This window comes from Sebastes fasciatus, chromosome 16, assembly GCF_043250625.1.
Source record: "Sebastes fasciatus isolate fSebFas1 chromosome 16, fSebFas1.pri, whole genome shotgun sequence".
NCBI lineage: Eukaryota > Metazoa > Chordata > Actinopteri > Perciformes > Sebastidae > Sebastes > Sebastes fasciatus.
In genome coordinates this window covers 14,626,686-14,652,799 of record NC_133810.1, presented here as the reverse complement: position 1 = coordinate 14,652,799, position 26,114 = coordinate 14,626,686, and the positions used below count along the sequence as shown (strand labels likewise).

The 26,114-nt window shown below is 41.5% G+C and overlaps 1 protein-coding gene across 2 annotated transcripts; it reads right to left on the bottom strand.

Annotated features, from left to right (window-relative positions):
- Positions 1–1,234: 1,234 nt before the first annotated feature.
- Positions 1,235–25,653, bottom strand: ssh2b (slingshot protein phosphatase 2b). 2 transcript variants are annotated; one of them, XM_074609924.1, is made up of 15 exons: positions 25,376–25,653; positions 19,249–19,289; positions 8,736–8,848; positions 8,528–8,592; positions 8,299–8,420; positions 8,141–8,206; positions 7,955–8,020; positions 7,606–7,800; positions 7,275–7,368; positions 6,635–6,763; positions 6,239–6,285; positions 5,899–6,045; positions 5,570–5,770; positions 3,631–4,663; positions 1,235–3,342 (listed from the first exon to the last, which is right to left on the bottom strand). In XM_074609924.1, exons 1-15 carry the CDS (start codon positions 25,436–25,438, stop codon positions 2,053–2,055), a joined length of 3,672 nt encoding a protein of 1,223 aa, XP_074466025.1. In that variant the 5' UTR covers positions 25,439–25,653; the 3' UTR covers positions 1,235–2,052. The 2 variants fall into 2 exon arrangements, with proteins under 2 accessions (XP_074466025.1, XP_074466024.1); XM_074609923.1 differs by lacking the exons at positions 19,249–19,289; positions 25,376–25,653 and adding an exon at positions 11,662–11,918.
- Between the last annotated feature and the right edge of the window lie 461 nt (positions 25,654–26,114).

Genomic DNA, 26,114 nt, shown 5'->3' with positions numbered 1-26,114 from the left:
CAGAAGTGACATTGATTGGTGTTATTTGTCAGTACAGTATTTCTAAATGAATCAAAGGTTATCTTTTAAATCAGTGGTTCTCAAACTTTTTCTGTCATTCCCCTTCTTGGAGGAAGAAAAATGTTCACGCTAAAATGAACACCATTGCTACCATGGACGCATAAAGAGTTGATTTGTTTACTTTCTGCAGTGAAAAAGGATTTCGTGCCCCCACAGTTTGAGAACCGCTGCCCTAAATGATCATTTTGAACCAAATCTGCAGGTTTGAGAAGTCTGTTCGAGTGTTGAATTGATGTTGGGTAGATTAATTTATCAGATTGCACCAGCTGTTTCATTTTCTTGGCAGCAAATATATTGATGAAGAGACACGAGAAGAGGAAAACAGAGGCTACATTCCACCTGACATCAGGTCGGACTATTCAATGAACCAACAGCGATCAACTAAATATCAAGTTCATGATGGAGGAACCAGCAATGATGTGAAGAGTGGACGGCCCAATCCCAATGTACCCCCCTAAGGATATAAGCCCTGAACCCTCAGGGACTTGACTGACGTCACCTGGTAAATGAGTGCGAGAGGCTGCAAGGGTTTGAAATGGTATAAATATGAATGGGACTGCACTTTGCGGCAATATATCACGTTACCTTGACGATGCCAATTGTGGGCTTTTTATTTTTACTGCCTGATTTGAACATCTTCCAGGCTCTTGCCTTACGAGAGGAGAGGTAGCCCAATTGTCAAATAATCAAATTACTTGTTTTTGGCAAACAGCATCATTTAGTAAAATTAAAAGAACTCTGATTTCACATTTTTTTATGTACCATCTTAAATCCTTAATGTTCTGTGTAAATTTAATATGCCAGGCTGAACACAAATGTGCTGTCCTTTTTGTTTACCTTTTTTTCCCCATATTTAATGTCACAAAGCTATGAATTTTGGGTAATTTCCTCAGGTGAAATCTGCAGAAATGCAGACTTACCGAAAGTGTTCATAAAGGGCTCAAATTGTCTGCGAGAGGAGGCCCTCAAGGACTTGACGATTTGACAGTGGGACAGCCCTAAACCCTCACGGACTTTGCGGGAACGCGCCTCAAAGTCAGTGAGACTGTGAGTGTGGAGATTTGGGATTGGGCCAATATGTGCAGGCTCAGGCATATTAACATTTGAGACAACTTATTCATTTTTTGATGATTGTTTTCTGCTGCTTCTGAGAGTGTTTCATACTACACAGCGCTTTTTTTCCCAATTTGATTCATAGTTTTAATTTCAACTGACCGGACCCTTCATAGCCTTGTCACTGTTCTTGCACTGGGAACTCGTATTTCACTGAGGCCCTCAGCAGATCTGCAGGGAAAACATGTACAGAAACACATCCTTTAAGGCAAGAGGCATTGGTTTGTTTTGCTGAATAAATCCAACATTATAGAGAGGCGAAGTCCCTCCCCTTCCGGAGGACCCCAAAATATTTGTTTGCACGTCAAGAAAGTCGCAATTTGTTGTAGGTTTGTCGTAGTATCATTTAGTTTTGTGTAGCTACAGTACGTTCCACGCACAAATGAAACATTATCTGACCTGATGTGTTTTAAGGAGCGACTCCTGGTCTTTTTTATCAGCTGGGAAGTGAAAGAACGAGCGAGACCGGTTGCTGGTGTGAGTACATCCCAGTACAAAACACACAGGCATCGTAACTTCAGTGAGAGAGACGTCGCTTTTGGGTGTGTAGTCTTTCTAATTACGTATTTTCACTCACGTCTTACACAGATTTACAACAAACTGCGACCTTCTTGACTTGCAAAATTATGTTTTAAATCATCAAACATTATATGTCTGATTCATGGTGCAATTCAAACGGGATCAAAACAATATTTGTCTCTCGCCGTCGACTACTGTTCATATTTTTTCTGAAATAAGGTTCCATGGTTGACCACCGGAAGGGGCGGGACTTTGTCTCTCTATGCACTTCAATTCTCACAGGTGTGCATGATCCCTCCCCCTCTCTCTCTCTCTCTCTCTCTCTCTCTCTCTCACACCGACACACACACACGATGAGGGTTACATGGTGTGGTAAAGGGTACTGGCAGTTCTTTTCTTAAGCCGCCTCAGAGGGTGAGTCCTTCCATATTGCTGCCTTGTTGCCATCAGTATCAGCCCAGGCAGATGCAGAGAATTGTGGTCAGAGTTTTGGAGCTCTACTCTCTGCGGATTGGATGGTGGAGAGACGTCTCCAGCTTCAGAAAGCCTTTCCGCACCAGTTCCGAGGTCTTCTGGCTGCTGGCCGGCTGAGGAAAGAGAGTTGTGGACCCGCTGCTTCTTGGACTCGTCGTTGGCTGTGTGGTTCAGAGGTTCTGCTGAGGACGGAGCGACGGAGGAGCGGCTGAACTCCCACTCACTCAGGTCGTTGGCGAGCAGCTCCAGGCAGCCCAGTTTGGCCAGAGAGGCTGAGCGCTTCATCATTGAAGGAGGGGTCAGTCCCGCCTGGCGAATCCTCGCTTCCACCTCTCTGACCCTCTTCTGGACGTCGCTGCATCGATTCTGAGTGGTTGCGGCACTGAGGCCAAAAACCTGGTCCACACACCTGGTCCTGCCGGCTCCGTCCATGCTTACCTGCTGCAGGAAGGCACCCAGCTCGCACAAAGTCTCCCACGTCTCCCTCATGATAATGTCACTGTGAGGTCCCTCTGTGGTGCAGTCCCAGTCTGTGCCCGACTCCAAATCTGTCACGCCCTCCAAACACAGGAAGTTCACAGAGGCGAAGGGAGAATGGGCAGAGCGGTGGAGAGAAGAAGAGGTAGAGAACGACCTAGTATCAGCAGGCTGGAGTTTGTGTGCTTTTGTGCTTCCTTCATTATTTTCTAGTGCCCCCATCTCAACTACATCCCCACTCTCCCTTTTAATTGGTCCAAACTCATCATCATCATCATCATCATCATCCTCCTCCTGCTCTTCCTGCACATTGCTACCTTCTGACACTGATGCATCCTGCAGACTAGACATTGACACGCTGGGTGGACGCTGCTGAGAGCAGGAGGAGGAGCTGCCGGAGAGGGACGGTGGGGATGAGGAGGGCGACGGAGTCTCGTGCTCCTGTTTCATTCTTTGCTCCAGCTGTCGAGTGACGCGCCGCACGGACCCCCTCGTCCAATCGCTGTAGAGACGAGCAGGAGCCTCCTCCTCTTCTTTGTTTCCCTGTTCCTCTTTAACATTCTCGGTTTCCCCCTGCGATAAAACGCCTCCATCCTCCACTTCCTGCCTCGACTTCCTCACTTCCTGCTCCTGGGGGCCCTGAGGCTCTATGTGCTCTGCAGGCTTCAGTCCTGTGACCTGCACAGGGTCAGTCATTTCCTACAAAGAGAAGAGGGAAGATAATTCAGTTTAAAAAGGACAAACAAAAGTTTTCATATATCCATAAAGTTATTCAAAAAAACATTAGTAAGTAAAATGGATTCTGATGTGACAGATACTCGACTCCTTTTGCCACTAGGTGGCGCCTTGGACTCATGAAAACAACAGCTAAACAGAGCCTGAGAGATGCTCTGAAGAAAGTCTATGTGACCAAAAGCTTAGACAGTAATCTGGGTGTCTGCAATGGAAAGAAGTGTGCAGTAGTTTTGCTACAAGCAGTAACCTTACCTTCGTTTTCTCCTCCTCCTTCCCCTCACTAGTGGAGACCTCCTGAGGCAGTGGTGGATGTTCCTTGCCACAACTCTTCAGCTGAGTTTTACCATCTTGACTCATTCCCTTGAACTTTTCTCTGGCACTGAAAAAGTTGATGTGATCCGCGCTGTGGCCGAACAACACCTCGTTGTCTTGTGGAATGGCACTGGGGTGGCTGATAAAATCATTAGTGGAGGGAGGATGTGCTGCTAAACCGTCCAAAGTCAAGCCACACATCTGTTGGTCACAGTCTGTTTGTTTGACAGGCACTGGTGCAGACACACACTGGGGTCCGGCCTGTTGTGTGCTTGGTGTTTGTGTCGCCATGGGCTCAGGCACTGACGCCAGCATCGGTTTTATCACGGGCGGAGAGCAGGACTGCGGTTTGATGACTTCATCCGTGCAGACGGGAGTTGGGGATGGAGCAGGGGAGAGGGGGAGGTGATGAAAGGATGGAGGCGGCTGAGGCTGGTCCACTAAAACACTCTGCGCAACAGTAACCATGTCTGTCTTTTGAGGCTCAGGCACCACAGTGCCTCTCTCCCTTGGCTGGGAGAGAGGAGGTGATGAGGGCTGCTCCTCAGCGTCGCATAGGCCGTTAGAGAGCGGAGGAGATAACGGAGGAGATAACGGAGACACAGAGTCAGCTGTGGACTCGGGACACAGGGAGTCCAACTGGCTGATTTGGACTACAGCAGAATGAGAAGGAGCTTCAGCATTGCCGCCTGATAGAGCTGCCACCCCCTCAAAGGATGAAGAGCTGAACTGCTTGGAGTGGATGCCAGTATCAGGCTGGCTAGCGGAGTGCGTTGCTTTGCCAGTGATGGTCGAAGATCCCAGTGAATCCAGCAGTTCTTTCACAGAGGGACCGGACGCACTGCCGGCCTGGTTATGGGGGTCGGAGCGACCCAGGCTGCGCGGTTGGGCGTGAGACTTAGACAGCGGCTCATGGTGCTCAGACAGGTCGCTGTCGGAGTGAGAACGCCACAGTTTGTTGTGCCTCTGCCTGCTGTAGGAGGGATGGGAAGAAACATGGCACAACAAAAAAGAATTCATTTTTTGTTTTGGTTTTCCAGCCACAATACTCAGCTTCACTCAGCCTCATTTACAGCTGCAGCTGTTTTTCAGTGAGAAGCCAAGTGTACGCTACCTGCTCAGCTTCAAATAGCAGACACACAAAGATAGCGACTAGCTGGTGAACATAGTGGAGCATTTAACAGCTAAGGCCCCGATCAGACAGATTGCGTTTTAGCAGCCTGGGCCGGCTTTTTGTAATTGTTGTAATTGTTCTCGATGAGAGTGAAGCATTTTGCGCACTGCTTTTGCGTCGTTGTCACATTTTTCTGCTCTATACGTCCCTCGTTTTTGCAGGTGCGCCCTGAATGCCTCAAGTTAATAAAAACTCAACTGATAAAAAAAGCATCCAACGTAATTTTCTGATTGTGCTGACTGTTGCTGGATACCTGGAGCTTTATGACTTTACCAACTGTAGTTACCATGATCTGAATACAAACAGCAGGAGGCAGATTAGTGCGGTACTTCAAATTTCGGGTAAGTTGTTTTCATTCATTTAAACTGTTAACTATGAGGTAGCATACTTTTCATGGTTTGTGGTAAGCGAACGTTAGCACTAATTCGGTGGTTGCCTAGCAACAATTAAAAAAAAAAAAGACAGCAGCAAACTGCAAAACACGCTCTGTCTGATCAGGGCCTAGAGAGACATTTTACTTCAGTTGGTGGAGAACAGACTAGAGCTAAAAGGAGAAGTAGTTCAGCTGTGTGTGTGCCTTTCTGTTTCATTCTGATGGATAGTTTTATTTCATTAGCCTGAGAAAAACATGCAGTCCACGCAGTGTTGGCGTTATGCTACAACCACAAATCCACATGAAATATACACGTGTGTTTATGTGGGTACCTGGCCAGCAGTATGCCCTGATACTCCTCCAGCTGTCTCATAAAAGAGGGGTTGGGTTTGGTCACAGCTCGACGCTCCTTGACGTAATCGAAGGCTTTTTCCAGATCCCAGCCGTACTCCTTCATGGCGTACGCGATCACGGTGGCTGCGGAGCGACTTATGCCCATTTTACAGTGCACCAGGCACTTGGCTCCGGCTTTCCTGGAGCACGTTTGAAGAATCAAGCAGACATATCAGCCTATCATTGTCAACAGTTCTGTAAGGAGAACAGACACCGCCCTCCTACAAGATGAGTAGGTCAGAGAAAAAAACAGTTATCAGAAACTCACTTGGCTCTAGATATAAACTTGTAGGTGTCGTTCCAATAAGCAAGCAGGTCAGTGGCCTCCTCGTCGTACACACGGATGTTGTGGTACTCAAACACACCGGGGAAGAAGTTATCGATCTCCCTCGTTACATTCAGGATGTACTGAACCCTGAGTGACAATGAGAGGAAAGATTAGAAGAAGATGAGAGAGATGATTGGACGTGCAGTCTGTTTGGATAACAGATTGAAGAACATTTTATTTTTTTCGAACAAAATGATTGTAAGGGTCTCATCATATGATACTTTATGTCTTTATTGACTTCAGTGCAGCTTGTGTTGTTGTTTTTGTCCCCCCTCCTTACCCGCTCTTCTGCAGCTCCTCCAAATTGGATGCATTCCACTCAGATCCCTGTAGGAAACAAAACAATCCTCAGACTGGTTCAGAGCCTTCAACTGAGCTTTTCATAATGCTTAAATCCTGTTGCAAGACATGCCCAACATCCAATGTGCACTCCAAACTAGAACAAAGTACTTTCAATTTTGAATTACACAAGACAATCTCATAATTTACCAGATTCCCCAGACGTGGATTGAGCCTCACGTACAACCAGTGTTCACACATTTTACTCTATTCTTAAGTGTTCTTATTACTTTGTGATCTAGCTGTTGTGGCAGTTCTTCATCCTTCAGTGTGATGAGACCAACACTGTTGCCAGATGCGGCAGTGGTACATCCGGAGGTGTTCCGAGGCAACCTACCAAGAAGACGTGATCAAAGATCTCCGTAGGACTGTCCATCTGGCCCAGAATGACTATCATCTCGTTGTCAATGTACTCCTTGAACTCTCGCAGGTTGCATGTCATGTGCATTTCAAGCTCTGTTCGGATCTACAACACACACCCAGCCAGAGAGGAGACAAACACACCGATGAAATCTTGAAACAGCAAATCTAAACCTAAAATACATTTAAATACTGGCGACTAAAAAGGAACTCAAATATGTCATTTTTTTCAAACAGGGACCCAATTTGTTGCAGTAACTCAATCATTTCAGTGGCTACGTTTACATGCACATTAATGTTCCACTATTATTCTAAATATGACAGTATTCTGAATTTCATACGGGTCAAGCAAACAGCATATTCTGTTTGGATATTCTGAATTAACAAACAAGTACACTGCCAGTTATGTTAATCGGATTATACTATGCACGGCTGCATGTAAACTAGAATATTAGTGGAATATTCATTTTCATTAGCTATGTAAACAGCTAAGTAGGAATATTATTCTTTTTCAGAATAAGGGCAAAAACCGGAATGTTTGTGCACGTAAATGTGGTCACTGATGGATTCATCTGTTTGGAGCATCTTCAAATCCAGCATCTGAAGCACTGACTCACCTCTTTGCAGGTGACATTCTCGAGGTCTTTCTGCATCATGATCTCCCTCAAACTGGATTTGATCTGACGCTCTGTCAGCTCTCTTCCTGTGGGTCTGCAGAAACACCATCAAATGAAATTAACCAAGAGCAGGTCAGTTTCCATATATGAAGTATTGCTTCATATAGCATGTCATATGGAGGAGACGCCTGACCAAACCAGTTAATGGTACAATGTTTATTACACCTTTTAATCTTTTAATATTTGCATGCTAATGTCGTCAAACAATAAAGAAATGTGATCATATTATCTAGAGATAAAGTGAAAAACAAACTATATGATCGATACGTACGCGTCAGAGAAGAGCACGGGCGAATCAGCGCGGTGTGACTGCAAGTCCTGCATGGTGTTCCACTCGTTGATGCGTGCCTGGTCGGAGTAGACCCTGCTTTGATAGTAGCTGACCCAGGTGAGGAACAAGCTGCCTGGGAAGTAGTTGTGACAACGAGCCACCTCGCATGCTTTATGGAGTGACTGTAGGGCCGACCTGCGAGTGAGTAATTGAGAGTGAAAAATAAACTTTCAAATAAACGGCAGGGACGGGCTTTAAGATAATAAGATGAACACTTGCAAACAATAAAAAGGGGCTGATATGGATATCTGTTTCTACCAAGTTGTGTGATTAATGCAGTGTGACTCACCACATGGCCTGCACAGAAACCGGCTTGAATACATGAACCTTGTTATCAGTTGACACACTGAAACCCCTGCGAGCAAGAAGACACAGAGGAGAGAGAGATGAAAAAAAAAAAAAAGACACAGTCAGTCATCTTAGTAGCCTGGTGCTTAATATGTGTTAGCTCTGTGTTGAAAACATATTTTCTTACCCATCTCCGTCCAGATGTATCAGCGTGTCGCTCCATAAGGGCAGAACCATCCCCACAGAACATGAGCTGTGAGGGGAAAAAACACATCTACATGTTTATGCACAGTATCAAAACAGGCAGGCGAGGCAAATATACGTATGTGTATGTTACTGTCTCACCTATCGACAGGATGGAAATCCATTCCCAGCACCACGCTCTCCTCCGTGTCTTGACGGCCATTGGTTGACACCACCACCATGTAGCGGGTGATCTGAGTGTGCATGCTCTCCAAACGGACCGCCTGGAGCAGGGAAAAACACAGTTGATGTCTTGGCAGCAGATTGACAGAACCTTGTGTTTGCATTATAGTGTGTGTGTGTGTGTGTGTGTGTGTGTGTGTGTACCCACCAGTTTGATGTTGTCCTCTGGTCTGAGGAGAGTGAACATGGTTTGTAGATGCTGCTGGATGTCTCCTGGTAAGATGAGAGTAATAAAACACATCTTAGATAAGTGTCAAGGACCGAAGTTATGCATAAATGCCTCTCTTTTTTTGTTTTACGAACAGCACTATTAATAATCAGTCAGTTGTTCTTGAGGAAGACCTTTTTTTTCTTACCTGCATGTTTGCTGCGCAGCTGTGAGAAGCGAGAGGCAGACGAAGGAGAGGAGCCATTTCCTCGAGGTAAGAAGAGAGCAGCTCCTTTAACTGTCAGGAAACTTTCACTGATGCTGGACAGATGGAAAGAAAAAAATAAAGTCAGTGACAATCACCCATAACTAGAAATAAGGTTTATCCTGGAAAGTGACTTTTTCACTGATGTTCCCCCTACAATCAACACACTACAATTGGCTTTTTTAAGGTTAAAGAATAGGAAGAGATGTGTTTTTGTGCAAATGTATAGTTTTGTATAGCTGTAATAATTAGTGGATTAACTGATTAGTTCATCGACAGAAAGATAATCAGCTGATATTTGGATAAACGATTAATGGTTTCAGTCATTTTTCCAAGTAAAAATACCAAACATTCTCCAGCCTCAGCTTCTCAAATGTGAGGATGTTCTGCCTTTCTCCATCTTACATGATAGTAAACTCTGTGTCTTTTGGTTTGGGACAATCACTCACATAAAAAAGCAATATAAAGACAATTGTGATGGGATTTTTTTTCACCATTTTATGACAATTAATAGATTAAACTACTTGTATGTGTCGTCCTCTTAATGCTACAGTGGAGACATGTAAAGCAGACACTGTTGCTGGTTTTGTGGGAATCTTTTTTATTCCCCAACTGAATGAAGCAGAAGCTTTCGATCTTCATCATGAAAACATCTGCTGAATATTGAGCACGAGGGATTTTGTCGTCTAAAAGTCGAATGCGTTTCAATAACGGTGATTTAACGTTGTGTTTTCTTAGAAAACACACACGACAGCCTGTACAAACAACGTATACGAAACAATAATGGGAGAGATTTATGTGCCTTTATGAGCTCAGGACACTTCACTGTGCAGTTTACAACAAGCAGCAGTTGGTTCCAATAACGTGCTGGCTTAACTGAACTGGACATGTTCCTAAAATGACAGTAGGCCCGACAGATGAAGACATATTGAGTCTGTCCACCCGTTTAACCGTCCAGTTCTCTTTTTCACATGAACCAGCAGACCTACCTTTGTGCTCTATGGGCAATTACAACTTAACTGTCTTTGGCATGAAATTTACATTTCCAGCTAAATTACACTATGCTACTGCTCTTTCTATCTTAAATGCATTCCTTTGATTTTGATGGGTTTTTTTAAATCACGGCCCAACGTTTACACCCAATGTTCAACAAAGAGATATCTGGCCCTGGGTTTAAGCTGACACCATTGTGTTATGAAACAATGGAGTGAATGCAGATTCACACCAGTGATCCCTGACTGTCCATATTTGTCACTCCATACTGAACCCACATCTTACTAACATAAAGAAAAAGCATCTAGTAGGGCTGTCAATCAATACAAATATTTAATAGCGATTAATCACATGATTGTCCGTAGTTAATCGTGATTAAACGCAAATTAATCGCACATTTTTCATTTGTTCAAAATGTACCTTAAAGGGAGATTTGTCAAGTATTTAATACTCTTAACATGGGAGTGGCCAAATATGCTTTTGCTATGCAAATGTATATATATATTTATTATTGGAAATCAATTAACAACACAAAACGATGACAAATATTGTCCAGAAACCCTCACAGGTACTGCATTTAGCATAAAAAATATGCTCAAATCATAACATGGCAAACTGCAACCCAACAGACAACAACAGCGTTCAGTGTGTCAGTGTGCTGACTTGACTATGACTTGCCCTAAACTGCTTGTGATTATCATAAAGTGGGCATGTCTGTAAAGGGGAGACTCGTGGGTACCCATAGAACCCATTTTCATTCACATATCTTGAGGTCAGAGGTCAAGGACCACTCTGAAAATGGCCATGTCAGTTTTTCCTTGCCAAAATGTAGCGCAAGTTTGGAGCGTTATATAGTCTCCTTCCGGACAAGTTTGTATGACATGGTTGGTACCAATGGGTTCCTTAGGTTTTATAGTTTCATATGATATCAGTATAATGAGCCCGCTACAACCTGAAAATCGCAAGTTGCGTTAATGCGTTAAAGAAATTAGTGGCGTTAAAACAAATTTGAGTTAACGCATTATTATCGCATTAACTTTGACAGCTCTAATATCTACCCTTTGTGAAAAATTCACATAAAACTGGATCTGAGGCACATAGCATGGAGGTCAGCAAGCATAGTTATCTCCCAATGAAACTCTTCACTGTCAAGTGCAAAAAGCCTCTACGCCCTCCTCAGACCAACAGAGGGATCAACAGCAACAAACACTGTGTTGTGCCATCCTAGAGGATCCTCAGTCATTTACCCTGGGATAGAGGACAGTCTGCACTCTTTCACCAAGACATACACACAGACTCTACTAGACAGAAGTCTTATACAGGTAAACTACGTCTTGACTTGGTTGATCAAACACACACACAAACAGCCAATAAATGCCAGTGTTCATTCCCAGCGTTTGTTCTCTGAAGGCAACTCAGCTGGCAGATTAATCACATCCTCTGATTCCTGTACAATCTGTCCTGCCTTTCCTGCTGTGCCCCCACAAGATGCATCTAAAAAAAAAAAAAAAAAGGTGGGTGGAGGAGAGTGCATGTGAGCAGATGAGAGTATGGCATCTGGCAGACATTTCACATGGAGCAAAAGGGAAGGAAGCCTCTTCCTGCAGCCACTGTGCTGTCATATCCTTCCTTTAAGTCATCATGGGAAAACCACATGCCTTTGTCATAGCAAGATCATTGTAACCAAGTACTGGAAAGCAGGGGAAATGAGAATATGACCTGTGTCAAGACTGGATATAAGGAGACTGTCCAAGTCCAACCACTCTGATATTACACAAACTAAATCAGACTCTAGCATCCTTCATTAAGCATCTCAATAATGAGAAAACAAAAGCCTCAAGACTGCAATCCATAGTTAAATATTTTGTAAACTTACAGCTGATAAATTTCCCCCCGAGAGATCACGGAGTTTTCGGTGAAATAAGGTCTCATCTTTAGCTCGCAGCAGGCGCAGAAGCAGCCGGCTGAGGAGCTCCGTGGCGCGGTCACAACACCGGGAGGCATCGCTGCTCTGGTGGCCGGGGCAGGGCGCACAGGAGCGGGCTGGATTTATCGATGTGTCGCTGTTGGAGTGTGGATGAGGGGGTCAGCTCAATCCACACACTGCCAGGGTAGTTGTGGAAACGCAGAAGCTCTCTGGTGGGCTTAAAGCGCGGTAATAATATATTCAGAAACGGCAAAAGACAGACATGTTTAGCACATGCTGGAGGAGAGCAGGTGTCTCTGAACATCTGCTCGGTGTCATACTGTTTGTCTGCAGCAGGCTGCGGTAAAAGCTGCCGCGGGAAGGGGGAGGAGCCACACATGGTCCAATCAGGGTCCAATCACAGACAACAGCCGTCTGTCGAGGACTGTATGGGGGGTTATTAGTGCCACAGTGAAAGATGGGGTGGGCATGAACGCCATTGACAAAAACATGACTTTAATTGAGAGAACTCTTGAGAAGGGATGTCACGGTACCGGAAAATCTAGTAGTCGATACCAATAGCAATGAATTTCCACGATTCTCGATACCAAATTCGATACCACGGTAAAAAATAAAACAAAACAACAACAATAAATCCCATGTAATTCAACACGTACTCTTTTATCAAAAACATTTGAACATTACAAAAAACAGAGGCATGCAGCCTTTAAGTAGTAAATAAAAACAATTGACCCATTTTGTTCATTTTGGCGTATCAGCGGCATGTTATCAATCGATAGTCAGATGACAGACACTACATACTGACCTTGAATGCATCTGGTCCATCAGCTCAGAGTAGCAGGAGTATTTGTTGTCAAAGTGAAAAGCAAACACACCTATTTGGCAATATTTCACGTTTAATCCCAATGCTAAAAGGGAACCATAACGTTAATGAGGTAATCGCCGCAAGGCGGATGGAGCCGTCACAGCAGGTGTGCACGGAGCAGCGGCGTCAGGTAGATCCCCGCAGCGTAGCCCCGCAGCAAAAGCGCTACCGGAGAGGCCAGACACACCGCCACCGGACGGTAAAGATCAGAGTCAGCGCTCTGCACATGCTGACCGAATAAACTTGTGACACCGGTGTTGTCACAAGTTTATTAACCGGTGGGTAGATTTTCCTCACTGTCACATCACTACCAATGACTATTACAGGCATCATACGGTACCTTCGGTACTGTAGAAAAAGAATACCATCACTTTTTTAGAATTTTGGCATCGACTTGTTACCGAAGTATCCGTTCTCGTGACATCCCTACTCTTGAGTAAGAAAACAAAATTGATTTTTTTGCAAAGTCATAAAGGAAATGGATAAAAAAAAAGAACCATTGTACTGATGATGTCAGTATCTTCACTCTAGCTTTAAAACTGAGCCCGCTACAGCCTCCGAAAGATCAATTGCGTCAATGAGTTAAAGAAATTAGTGGCGTTAAAACGAATTTGCGTTAACATCGCGGTAACTTTGACAGCCCTAGTTTCCATACAATAAATTGCAATTACTTTTGGAAGGAATTATGTTTGTCTTTGACACATCACAAATACCTTTATAAGTCCGCGGACAGCCGCAGCGAGTGATGTAGTGCAATGAGTGACACGCAAAGCAGGTGATGAAATATATCCAGCTAATTTACGTTAAATAATAATAAGTTCTCTATCTCGGCAGATATAAAAGACATAGTCTCTCTTTGTCAGGAGAGGGTCTTGTAGTTGTAGGCTATAGGGTCATTTTTGTCAATAACTTTCTGAAACTTTTCTCTCTTCTCATTGTGACGACAGCATCAGAAACCTGGTAACTTAGCTTCCATGACAACACTTCTCCTGATTAAGCATTAATTACTCCCCATAGCCAGCGGGGCATCCTCTGGAGAGTGTGGGCCACACACACACTGATCACACTTGTGTTGTCTGGGACAAAGTTGTGTAACCAACTCTAGGTCTGTAGCCTTCACGGAAAATCCTCAACAGAGTCAGAGACACCTGACACCTACATGTGCTGCTGCTGCTTCCAGCAACAGCACGACAACAACACAACAACAACAACAACAACGGAAACAGGGTTGAGAAATCAAAAAGTACTCGAAACTCAACCTCAGACTTGGTTACGCTGCTTGTTGATCCCCCGTGGTTACAATTCATAGAATAGATAACAAACTGGGGGTAAATGTGTGGCCACCACCTGACTGTCCATTCATATCACAGGATAAACAACAACTGCAGGGATGTTTTTTCTGTATGTATGTATGACCTGTGTGTGTTGTTTGCACACTTATATGCGGTCTTTGACCTTGACCCTCCTTCGCCAGGTGGTGTGATTCAGTAGTAAGATGAAGTGGGTCGATTAACTCCATGATGTTACAGACATTGACTTCCTCTCAGTGGTTTAACATATCAAAGTATGCACTCTAACAATACTGTCAGTGTCAAGCATTAAAGGAGACAGAGATACAGCAGACAAGGCATCATCATTCATGTCTATACAACCAATACAGACGTAGGCAAAGTTGTTGGTAACGTTCCGTTAAAGAGAGAAAAACCCACAATGGTCACTGAAATAACTTGAAACTGACAAAAGTAATAATAAATCAAAATTTACTGAAAATGAACTAATGAAAATCAGATATTGTTTTTGAATTGTGGTTCAACAGAATCATTTTAAAAAACAAACTAATGAAACTGGCCAGGACAAAAATGATGGTACCCCTAGAAAAGATGTAAAATAATGTGACCATAGGGACATGTTAAACTAAGGTGTGTCCTGTAATTAGCATCACAGGTGTCTTCAAACTTGTAATCAGTCAGTCTGCCTATTTAAAGGGTGAAAAGTAGTCACTGTGCTGTTTGGTATCATGGTGTGTACCACACTGAACATGGACCACAGAAAGCTAAGGAGAGAGTTGTCTCAGGAGATCAGAAAGAACATTATAGACCTTCATGTTAAAGGTAAAGGCTATAAGACCATCTCCAAGCAGCTTGATGTTCCTGTGACTACAGCTGCACATATTATTCAGAAGTTTAAGGTCCATGGGACTGTAGCCAACCTCCCTGGACGTGGCCGCAAGGGGAAAATTGATGACATATTGAAGAGACGGATAATACGAATGGTAACCAAAGAGCCCAGAACAACTTCCAAAGAGATTAGAGGTGAACTCCAAGGTCAAGGTACATCAGTGTCAGATCGCACCATCCGTCACTGTTTGAGCCAAAGTGGACTTAATGGAAGACAACCGAGGAGGACACCAAATCATAAAAAAGCGAGACTGGAATTTTCCAAAATGCATATTGACAAGCCACAAAGCTTCTGGGAGAATGTCCTTTGGACAGATGAGACAAAACTGGAGCTTTTTGGCAAGTCACATCAGCTCTATGTTCACAGACGCAAAAATGAAGCATCCAAAGAAAAGAACACTGTACCTAATGTGAAACATGGAGGAGGCTCGGTTATGTTATGGGGCTGCTTTGTTGCATCTGGCACAGGGTGTCTTGAATCTGTGCAGGGTGCAATGAAATCTCAAGACTATCAAGGCATTCTGGAGCGAAATGTGCTGCCCAGTGTCAGAAAGCTTGGTCTCAGTCGCAGGTCATGGGTCCTCAAACAGGATAATGACCCAAAACACAGCTAAAAACACCCAAGAATGGCTAAGAACAAAACATTGGACTATTCTGAAGTGGCCTTCTATGAGCCCTGATCTAAATCCTATTGAACATCTGTGGAAGGAGCTGAAACATGCAGTCTGGAGAAGGCACCCTTCAAACCTGAGACAGCTGGAGCAGTTTGCTCACGAGGAGTGGGCCAACATACCTGTCAACAGGTGCAGAAGTCTCATTGAGAGTTACAGAAATCACTTGATTGCAGTGATTGCCTCAAAAGGTTGTGCAACAAAATATTAAGTTAATGTTACCATCATTTTGTCTGATTTTCATTAGTTCATTTTCAGTGAATTTTTATTTATTATTACTTTTGTCAGTTTCAAGTTATTTCAGTGACCATTGTGGGTTTTTCTCTCTTTAACGGAACGTTACCAACAACTTTGCCTACGTCTGTATGTTAATGATTAAATTGTTTACTAGAGCACAAAATTCTTCATAGATACAGTATAGCCTCTTAATTTTGCTCTCAAAGTGCACCTGATTGATGCATTTACATCTAAAAATACTCATAAGGAGGTCTTCACTGACTGATAACAGCTGCTTAATCTGAAGGTTACCCAATCAACACATCAGTTTCCTGTTAAACTGTCCATGCTCCATCACAGGTTCCTTCTCTGACTGTCTTTCTTCTCACATTGACCCCCACAAATTACTCCCATGTCCTTATCCTCTTTCTTTAATTGGTCTTATCAATTAAGGAAATATCTGTTAACATCTGTTGTAAAGGCATTATAGGTCTCTCTAGGAACAGTCCTGGGCCATGATCCTGCTCTCCCATCCTGTCCATGGACTCTCAACAACCCACATGTTTGTGGTGTTGAATCCATCTCTCAAGTTCCACCTTACTGTTCTCTCATTTGACTGCTGAAATTCACACCGTCAAATCACCAGCAGCGAAGGCCAGGATGTGGTCGTTACATGCAGACAGACACCGGACACTCCTCTGTTGCTCTCATGTCTCCACGTATACAAACACACAGACAGTCGCCCTAGTGATTACAACATCACATATATAACACAGCACACCCACAACTATTCGGTACTTTGCTTTATCTGTGGATCTGAAGCACGCAAACACACAATTGTTGAGTCTTGTATGAATTATGCACAGACAGGAAGTCAATCTGATTATTTACAGTCTAATCAATATGCCAGACAACATATATTAGATTACATCAGAGTGAGTGAAAATGATTTATCGGGGAGTCTTAGAGGCACACAAACTAAACTGTAAGGCGATAAGAAATGAGTAGAAAGAAAACAGACTATTAAATCAAAATAATGTCCTTCCCATTCAGAAAAACAATTCATAAGTGCATTTTTTTTTCATCCAACTAAAGAATTATGGAGATCATAAAAGACCAGAAATAAGCATCATAATAAATTCCTCTTCCCCGGATTTCTCCTCTGTAGGTCCTCCAGTGACGTCGCTGCTTCAGCTGATGTCACTATTCTGCTGATGTCAATGACTTTAATCAGCAGCACTGCAGCAGGCCCCGCTTATGCAGACAGACACACTGCATCACTAAAGCCTTATTACAGCCTGAATGAATGTCATTACCTGTGTCAGAGATGAGCTCTGCAGCAGCTGCTGGCTTCTTACAGCACGACAGGCACAGACGTCAGCAGTTGGGAACATTAGTTCAGTATTTCAGTGTGCAGGCTCACTTTTATTGAATCCTTTTTTTTGTCTCTTTGCCAACATACCTCAAACCATCGGGATGTGAATACACTACAGCTACAGCTTGGACTAAAAGACACAGTGAAATGAATAATACATTATAAGTTTAATCCTGTGTCCCTGTGTTAGTTGTTCACAATTAGTTTGACAAGAAATATGTGGCTATTTGGACAAGATACAAGTGCTCTTCTCTTGTGATGCTCCCATATTATGTGATGGTACAGTAATGGCCCTAAACAAATTGTTAAACAAATCAAATTTGCTTTATGGTCTTGGGGAATAAATACTTACTATATAAATAAAATACTAAAATACTAAATACTAGAGCTGTCAATCTATTCAAATATTTAATCGCGATTAATTGCATGATTGTCCATAGTTAATTGCGATAAATTTGCAATTAATCGCTCATTTTTAATCTGTTCAAAATGTACCTTAAAGGGAGATTTAACACTAAAAAAAAACATTTTTTTTATTAATATAAAAAATATATATACAGTCTGTATATACAGTAAATATATGTAGCACCTGTTTTTATTTACTTAATTTGTTTACTTAAAGAATCCTGAAAGCAATATTATTTTGTATTTTTTTACTGATAGAGGTAAATGTTTATTCCTTCAATCAGATTGCACAAAAAGTAGTGCTATGATGTTGGATTTTACAGAGACTGTGATAAATGATTTTATGCGTATAGTGGTGTGTTTTTTATACTTTTTACACAGTTTTCCTATAATAAGATTTACAAAAAAATCGCAATATATCGCCTTACTTATACAGTATCGCAACATAACACAATATATTGAATCGTAAACCCCTGTATCATGATATGTATTGCCAGTTTCTTGCCAATACACATCCCTACTTCAGATGGCAAACAAATTAGAATATCTCCTGACCTCTGCAGCCCGGTATAAGCCCGTATAATAAACACAGGTATTCCAAAGTCAAGAAAGGTCCAGCTCCTAGAAACTTGATATTCATATATTGGTATGTGCTCCTTTGAAAAAAATTTAATGGCATGCCCATACAAGTAACAAGGTCATGGTGATACATGTTCCATAGAGAACCCAGCTTTTCATAGAAACTGTCAAATTAATCAAATGTGTGTGTCTGTAGGAGAGGGGAAGCATAAGGGTCAAATACTCTTAGGACTTTCGAAACAAGACCTTTAAAATAATATTAGTTAACAAAATACAGTAAATCAAAATGACATCTGATCTGATACCTATCTCTGTGCAAACACACACACACACACACACAGCCCCAGTATGTGAATATAGATTTCACTCCCAGCTGCACAAATACAGAAAGCCCTCTCAGTTGGATGGCACAGAGCTCCAATGAGCAGACAGACACAGAGGCCTCTGACTTTGGGAGGGGCTATCAATCTGCCCCTGGATCCCCTGACCCACATACACAGACCGGACTCACAGGGAGCCTACTGCCCTCTAATGGACAGCTAGCGGACCACAGTTAATTATCTCATGCATGATGAGGACTTCATCCGTTAATAAAGGGCCAAATAAAACAAAAGACGGAAGTATGAGTGTTACTGCAACTACGGTCCACTGGTATCATGTGTGTCTAGAACAAATAAACAAAGTAAGCAGTAGGAGGAAATTGCTGATAGCGGGTGGACTAAAACCAGTTGTGGTTGAGTGAAACAGGATAAACCAGATTCCAACTCCAGTTCAATGCCGGAGGCAACAAGGGACAGCGCAGGATTGTGAGCCCACAATAGCACGACAATAGCACGACAATAGCACAGACGCTCTTTGTATCAAGTAAAGGAAGGAAGTCCTGCAGGGACAGACACATTTAATGATTAATCATCAAGTGCTCCTTCACGTAAAGTCTATTTTCTCCCCCCCGTTCGTCTAGGTCGGGCCATTTCAAGGTCAGAGGTCAGGGGAAGCACCATAACAGGCCCTCTGTTCAGAGACTTCAGCAGATGTTTGTTGTCTCTTTAAATACTTGGCCTGGCACTACATTTCCGGATCAATGTCACTGTGATCCAAACTCCTTCTTTATGAAAATCCCACTGCACATCATTTTTGAGGGGAAAGCGGAAGAGTTTTTTTTTTCTGCGCTGAGGTCACAGAGGGGAAAGATGAAGTTTTGTCTGAGACAGAGCAGGTGATGCTGCACAATATCTGTCAATATCTTACCTCCTCGGCTGAGAGCGGCCATCCTCCCCACTACCGGACTCCTAAAGAGAGAAAATGAGAAAATGACATTCAATAATGTGTAAGTATAGTACAATAACACACTTTTAACAACGGAGCTCGGCAGGAGCTCAACAATAAGGATTGCGTGCTTGCCCGGGTCAAGTAAAATGCCACGTCGGGGGCTAGTACTGTAAATCTAGCAACACAACGTTTTTTTCCAGAGCTGATGATGGAAGTAGCTAAGGAGTGAGCCTTCTAACATATCGTATTGTTGTGTTGTTTTTAAAAGTTGCTCTATAAATAAACTAAAGTTGAAACTTCTTTCTCTTCTCTGTTGACAGGTGCACATGCACAGTACCGATGATGAAGCACTCATGAGAAAAATGGCGGCGGGTAAGTACAAAGTTTACGATCTGAAGTGCAAGTGAGCACTTCAGTTATCGTGGAAACAGGAGTTTAGTTGGGTGGCGTTAGAGAGGATGTGGGCGAAACTCTGCGCAGTTTGCTGCAAGATTGAGAGCATGGTAGATAAAACATGACAATTAACTTTCATCTTTGTTGTTATTTGATAACCACTAATGAATGAAACAATTTGCATAGGGGCAAGTAGAAATTTACTTTGGGCAAGTAGATTTCTGACCTACTTGCCCGACCAGGCAAGTTAAAAAAAAAACATTAATGTAGAACCCTGCTTGGAGATTATAGACACAACATCATATTAAAATCAACATATTATTATTTGGATGTTGATGCATTGCTATAATTGCATATATATTCAAAATCCCAACACTCTTTTAGACATTTTATTGAGAAATTTCCATTTTTTATTTGTTTTTATAATTAATTTAGATCACTTAATTGTGTAGCACTCTATTGAAATGGTAAAAGATAACATGCAAGCTCTAATTAGGCAGCAATGTGAAAATATTCCTCTTAGAACTTATTTTTGCTATGGCAGGAAATAGCTGATACTGTATACAGTAAAAAAAAAAGTATGCAAAAAAAGTATTGGTAATGTTTATAAAGAGAATTCTGTTTTAATGAAGCGCAGTATCAATAAAGCTATCACTATTATAGCAAAGCTCACCTTCAAACCAGAGGGATCATAATCAAAATGTAAAACATGTTTTAGCAACATTAAATCAGCTTCCACTTGAAACAAACAAGTAGTGAGACAAAATGTAAATCAATAAAATCCCACTGTTCTACGTTAGGTAAAACAAAAAGAGTAGCTTGTGTATTTCTATTCTCACAAGCACACACACACATATACAGACACAAGCACATTAAAAGTGCAAGTAGCATCCAACAGAGTATTCAGCACTGCCTGAGCAGAGAGAGCAGAGGTGCAGAGAGACAGGAGGGAATGCAGAGTTCAGCTTCGACTCAATTCGTGCACTCTCTCCAGGAAAATGACCTCAGTCTGTTTTTAAGGTGTGGCCGGTCAGAGAATAACACATTCACACACAAAAACAAGCAGAGAGGTAACAGACAAATCTCAAATCACATTTTGGAATATGAAGCTATGCTAAATGAGAAGGGCTAAGGATTAGAAGCAGATTAACACCTGGCATTTATCTCGCAGGGCCTGGTACTTATCTTGTTTACACTGTAGGCTTTACTCGCCTTAACAACATTACAAAACCATTAACCGCTTCATAAAAGAAAGAAGTGGATTATAGGTTGATGAGTACAGACAAAAAAGATGAACTTGTGCCTCGATGTGTTTGTTTCTGACCGAAGTTGGGTGATATGGATGAAAAATCAAATCACAGAATTGTTTTATTATCTGTGAATGCACAGCAATGATTGACGTAGCCAATGCAAATTGTTTCCATTGATCCATTGGAAACCATGTCATACTGGCTTGTCGCGAAGGAGCCTAAATAGCACTCCAAACTTACGAATCGCCCCTTTACAGACATGCCCACTTTATGATAATCACATGCAGTTTGGGGTAAGTCATAGTCAAGTCAGCACACTGACACACTGGCAGCTGTTGTTGCCTGTTGGGCTGCAGTTTGCCATGTTATGATTTGAGCATATTTGTTTAGGCTAAATGCAGTACCTGTGAGGGTTTCTGGACGATATTTGTCATTGTTTTGTGTTGTTAATTGATTTTCAATAATAAATATACATACATTTGCATAAAGCAAGCATATTTGCCCACTCCCATGTTAATAACAGTATTAAATACTTGCCAAATCTGCCTTTAAGATGCATTTTGAACAGATAAAATGTGTGATTAATCGTGATTAACTATGATTAATCATGTGATTAATCGCAATTAAATATTTTAATCGAATGACAGCCCTAAAATGTATAATACATAGAAAATACACTAGAACCAATCACTCAGACACGAGTTGTTTTTACGTATTTAAATAAATAATATAAGAATAATAAATAAAAAATAAATTAGATAACAATAAATTATCTGGATTATCTTGTTTTCACTGGAAGCCAAAATCGTAATTGCCCAGCCCTAATCTCTGTAAAAACTGTATTCATTCATTTGTAATGTAAACTATATAGTAGTGGAGTTTTTATTTTAGTTCACTAGATTGGACAGAGTGTCAGCTGTTGTGTCTTACATCAACCACACTTTGTTTAGATTGGAAAACACACTGAGATTTTGCATACATGAAAATGTGAGAGGATTTTTCCAAAGCTTATGGAAATGTGTAGCCTGACTGTGCGGGCTGGGCCGGGATCTGCAGGACAGGAGACAAGTCTGTGCTGCACTGGGAGTCACAAGTTACAGCATCTAGAGTCACCGGGTTAAAACTAGTGAAGGCTTCTCCCGTAAATGCAAAATATAAAGTACAATGTGTGTGTTTTCTCTACAAACACCCTTATTACGAAGCAGACACACACCAGTGAGGCTGAAACAGGTTCGATATAAGGGTCGAGTAAAGAGGGTGGAGAGAAAAACATGCATCTCATGAGACTTTACATAACACTTCACACACACATCACATGACAGCAAGACACAGGAAACCAGACATGTCTGTGCAATGCGTTATCACTGTATGTGTGTGCGGGTTGCAACTTGAAAGCATATTTCCACCAAAAAATGCTTCACATCCTTCACCACCCCGGTCTGCCTCATCTTGCTAAATTATATGCATATCTTCCTCCTCTACTTTTACAGCTCCTGTCATGATGAAAGACTCTCTGGCTTAAAAATCACATCTCTTACATACATGATCAGTCAAAGGATAGAAACTATAGCTAACACTGAGTTACTTTGACGTTGTACTCCTTGATAAATCTGAAAAATCGATATCTAATCTAAAAAAATGTGTTTCATCCACTCCTATATATATTTTGAGTCGCTCTGGATGACAAATGACCTAAAATGTGTGTTTACAAAGCAAGACATTTATCATTATGTCTGCTCACATAACCTGTTTTACTCAGAATGTAAAAGGTGTGAAGGACAGGGTCCCTTATGACTGACATTCTTGGTAAAAAAAAGAACTGCAGTTTGTGATTTGAGACATAGTGGGGGGTAGAAAGTAACACATTTGAATCTTCTACTGGGTCCAACTAGCAGGGATACAGATGAAACAGTCTACTGCTCTGATTTTATTGTAGGGTTGGGCAATATGAGTTCAACTTGTGTAAAAACAAAACATATACTATACTTATATGATGCAGTACTACACTACTTATCTACCCAGTAGTACACAAAGTACCTAAAATTGTCTCCACATTGATGAACTACAACATTAAAATGTATTGAATAGTGATTAAAAACAGAATAATATAATATTCTATAATAATATAACACTTTGAAAGTGCCATTCTGCATAATGAGTATTTTTACTTTTGGTACTTTAAGTATATTTTGTAGGGCTGTCCCGAATACCAATTTTTTGGGCTTCAAAGCTTCGATGAGAAATATTCAAAGCTATTCAAAGCTTCGGGACAGCGCCACTGCCGCACTACTGTACACACACTCACCTCTACATACAACAAACAGCGATATCCATCTGAGAATAACTAATAATAATAAATGTTATATGAATAATGTTTTGGGATTATTACTTATTTCATGGGCTATTTTGGGGATTTATACATTATTTGACATACTTACATATAAACAAACAAAAAACGAAGCAATCGAATAGTGATTTGGAGGTCGATTGCCATGGCAACGGCCGAAGCTTTCGGGTCAGCCCTAATATTTTAATGCTAATACTTTTGTACTTTTAGCAAAGAAACTTTTGAATGCAGAAGTTTTACTTATACACTGTGGTACTTCTGCTTTTACTGAACCACAACATCTGAGTACTTATTCCACCACTGCTAACTAACACCATAGAGAGAAGTTACATACAATAACACTGCCTGATCAACCAGCACTGGAAAGTAAAGCAGACAACTGAAGACGTGCTGTCACCAACACACACAACAGTATAGTGACACAGGAAGTGTGTGAAGCTGTGTGACACTTGACTTAGAAACAGAGAGCTTTTATATCACTTCCTGCTTGTCTGGTGGGGTTCCCTGCTTCAGTAGAAACAAGACAGACTATCAACAGGAAAACCACCACACATACATATAGAAAGAGACAGGAATAGAGAGACGCAGGCAGGTACAGAACACTTGGGGAGGAGACAGACAGACAGAGACAAAGAGACACGTCCACAACCGTGTTTACACACCAAGACAGCACACAACAATGCGCAAGAGTACATTATAAACCAACATTATGAGATCTGCAGAGGGGAAGACGTTTTATCTCTGAAAATTAAAAAGGAATCAAAGCAAAAATGATAAATAAATAAATAAAAATTCTTAGATCAAAAATCCTCTCACACTTGCTGAACCTGCAGCGTCCGAAAAATCTCACTGCAAAGTTAACAGGTAGCTTGTTTGCTTTGGTATCTTCTGACCGAGAAAAAAAAATAAAATTACCGTGTATTGCAACTGATCAAGAAGGAGATAAATAACACTCTGCATTAATCTTGTCATTAAAATATCCAAATTGCATTTTGGGGACGTTTGGGAAGGCATACTTCAACAAACAATGTATGAATGGGGGTAAACAATTCATAAAAAAAAGCACCATTTCAAGGTATTTAAAGTATTTAAAGTGCTTATATAATGTGGAACATGACACATGCAAAACAAAAAACATCCAGTGAGGATGTTACAAGTCACAAGGACGCTAAAAAAAATGGGGTTCCTATGGTTAAAGTGACTGAGTGTGACATTCACAAATGTAAATTTAACAGAAAAAAAAGCAAAATTTCTTCATATTTATGAAGGAAATGGAACAATATGTGTTAATGATTTATTCATCACAAAACAAAAAAAACTATGAAAATAATGAATGTATGCAATATATCGTTGTCATACTCTTGCATGTTTTTCCTTTTTATATATTTTATGTTGGATTTGTTTAATTTCTGTTGTACTTTTTATATTTTATGGCTTATTTTTAATGTTTTCACTATTAATGAAATATTACTGTTTTATTATTATTATTATTATTATTATTATTATTATTATTATATTACTGTTACTGTGTATACTGACAGTTTGAAATAAAAACTATTAAAAAAAATAAATAAAAAAAAAGTCACAAGGCGCTTATTACGACCGGAAGTGCGTGACATATTTCTTTAGTAGATAGCTATAAACTACACCTGTGCAACCACAAGACTACAATCCGTTAGTAAGCTAATTTGCTGTCACATTGACGAACTGCAAAACAATTTGTCACCACACTATCCATTAAAAGTCTTAAGAGTTTCTCTTTATCTTGGACAAGTACTGTAAACTAACAATTGGACCTATGAACTGACGGAAATGTAACGGTTACATACAGGAAACCATGACAACAGAAGGGGGATCGTTAACGTTGCTATAACGACGCCGCCTTTTCACACAGCAGTATAATAATAATAAAACATTTACACCAGAAAATAATGAACGTTAACTGAGAAATGATGAGCATATATTTCCACGCATGCGCAGAAGTACAAAGGCAAGGCACTTATGACAGTAAAAAGACAGCGGAAATGAAGCCAAAAAACCTATTTAATAGCCAAGAGAGCTGGGTTTTGGTGGTGGTTTGATGGTGGTAGTGTTCAATCTAAAAGGCGACTCTTACCGAGACGCAGGGGCTGGAGCTGGTGCTGGGGGTCGGTGATCGCTGCACGGTAACCAGCGCCATTCAGCGACCGGGAAGCGGACACCTGAGATGAAGCGACAGCGACCAGACGAGCATAATGTGATTTTGAGGGTGCAGAAATAAAAGCCCAGCTGAACCCGGGTTGTTGGGTCTTTCTCTCGGTTTGTCCTCTCTCTCTCTCTCTCTCTCTCTGATCGGTGACTGTTTGACTACTCCCCGGCTGTTTCCTCTGTCAGAGACCTCCTGCACATGCGCAACTAGCCCCTAGCTTGTCAATCCCCATTAACCCTGTGTGTGCTGGACGTAAACAAAGCAGCTATATGAGTAGTGTCTCTTAGTCAAACAATGAGCCTGCTGCTACTGATTTAGTGGTGAATCATGTTAAAAAAGAGGAGTAAATATTGACCTCCATTGTCATGCAAACACCCTATAACAATTCCATTCAGAAAATGTATGTCTTAAAGTGGCAGTAGGCAGTATATTTTTGGCATCATTGGGCAAAAATTCCATAATAACCTTTCAAGATATTGTAATTCAAGTGTTCTGAGAGAAAACTAGACTTCTGCACCTCCTCATGGCTTTAGAAAATCTAGCCCGTTCGGCCGCTGCAGCCCAAACACATTACCTACATTCAAAATGAATGGGAGAACTTGTGTTTTTGCCGCACCGCCAGATCTGGTGTGTCTCCTATCCCCTTGGGGAAGCACCTTTCTGATAT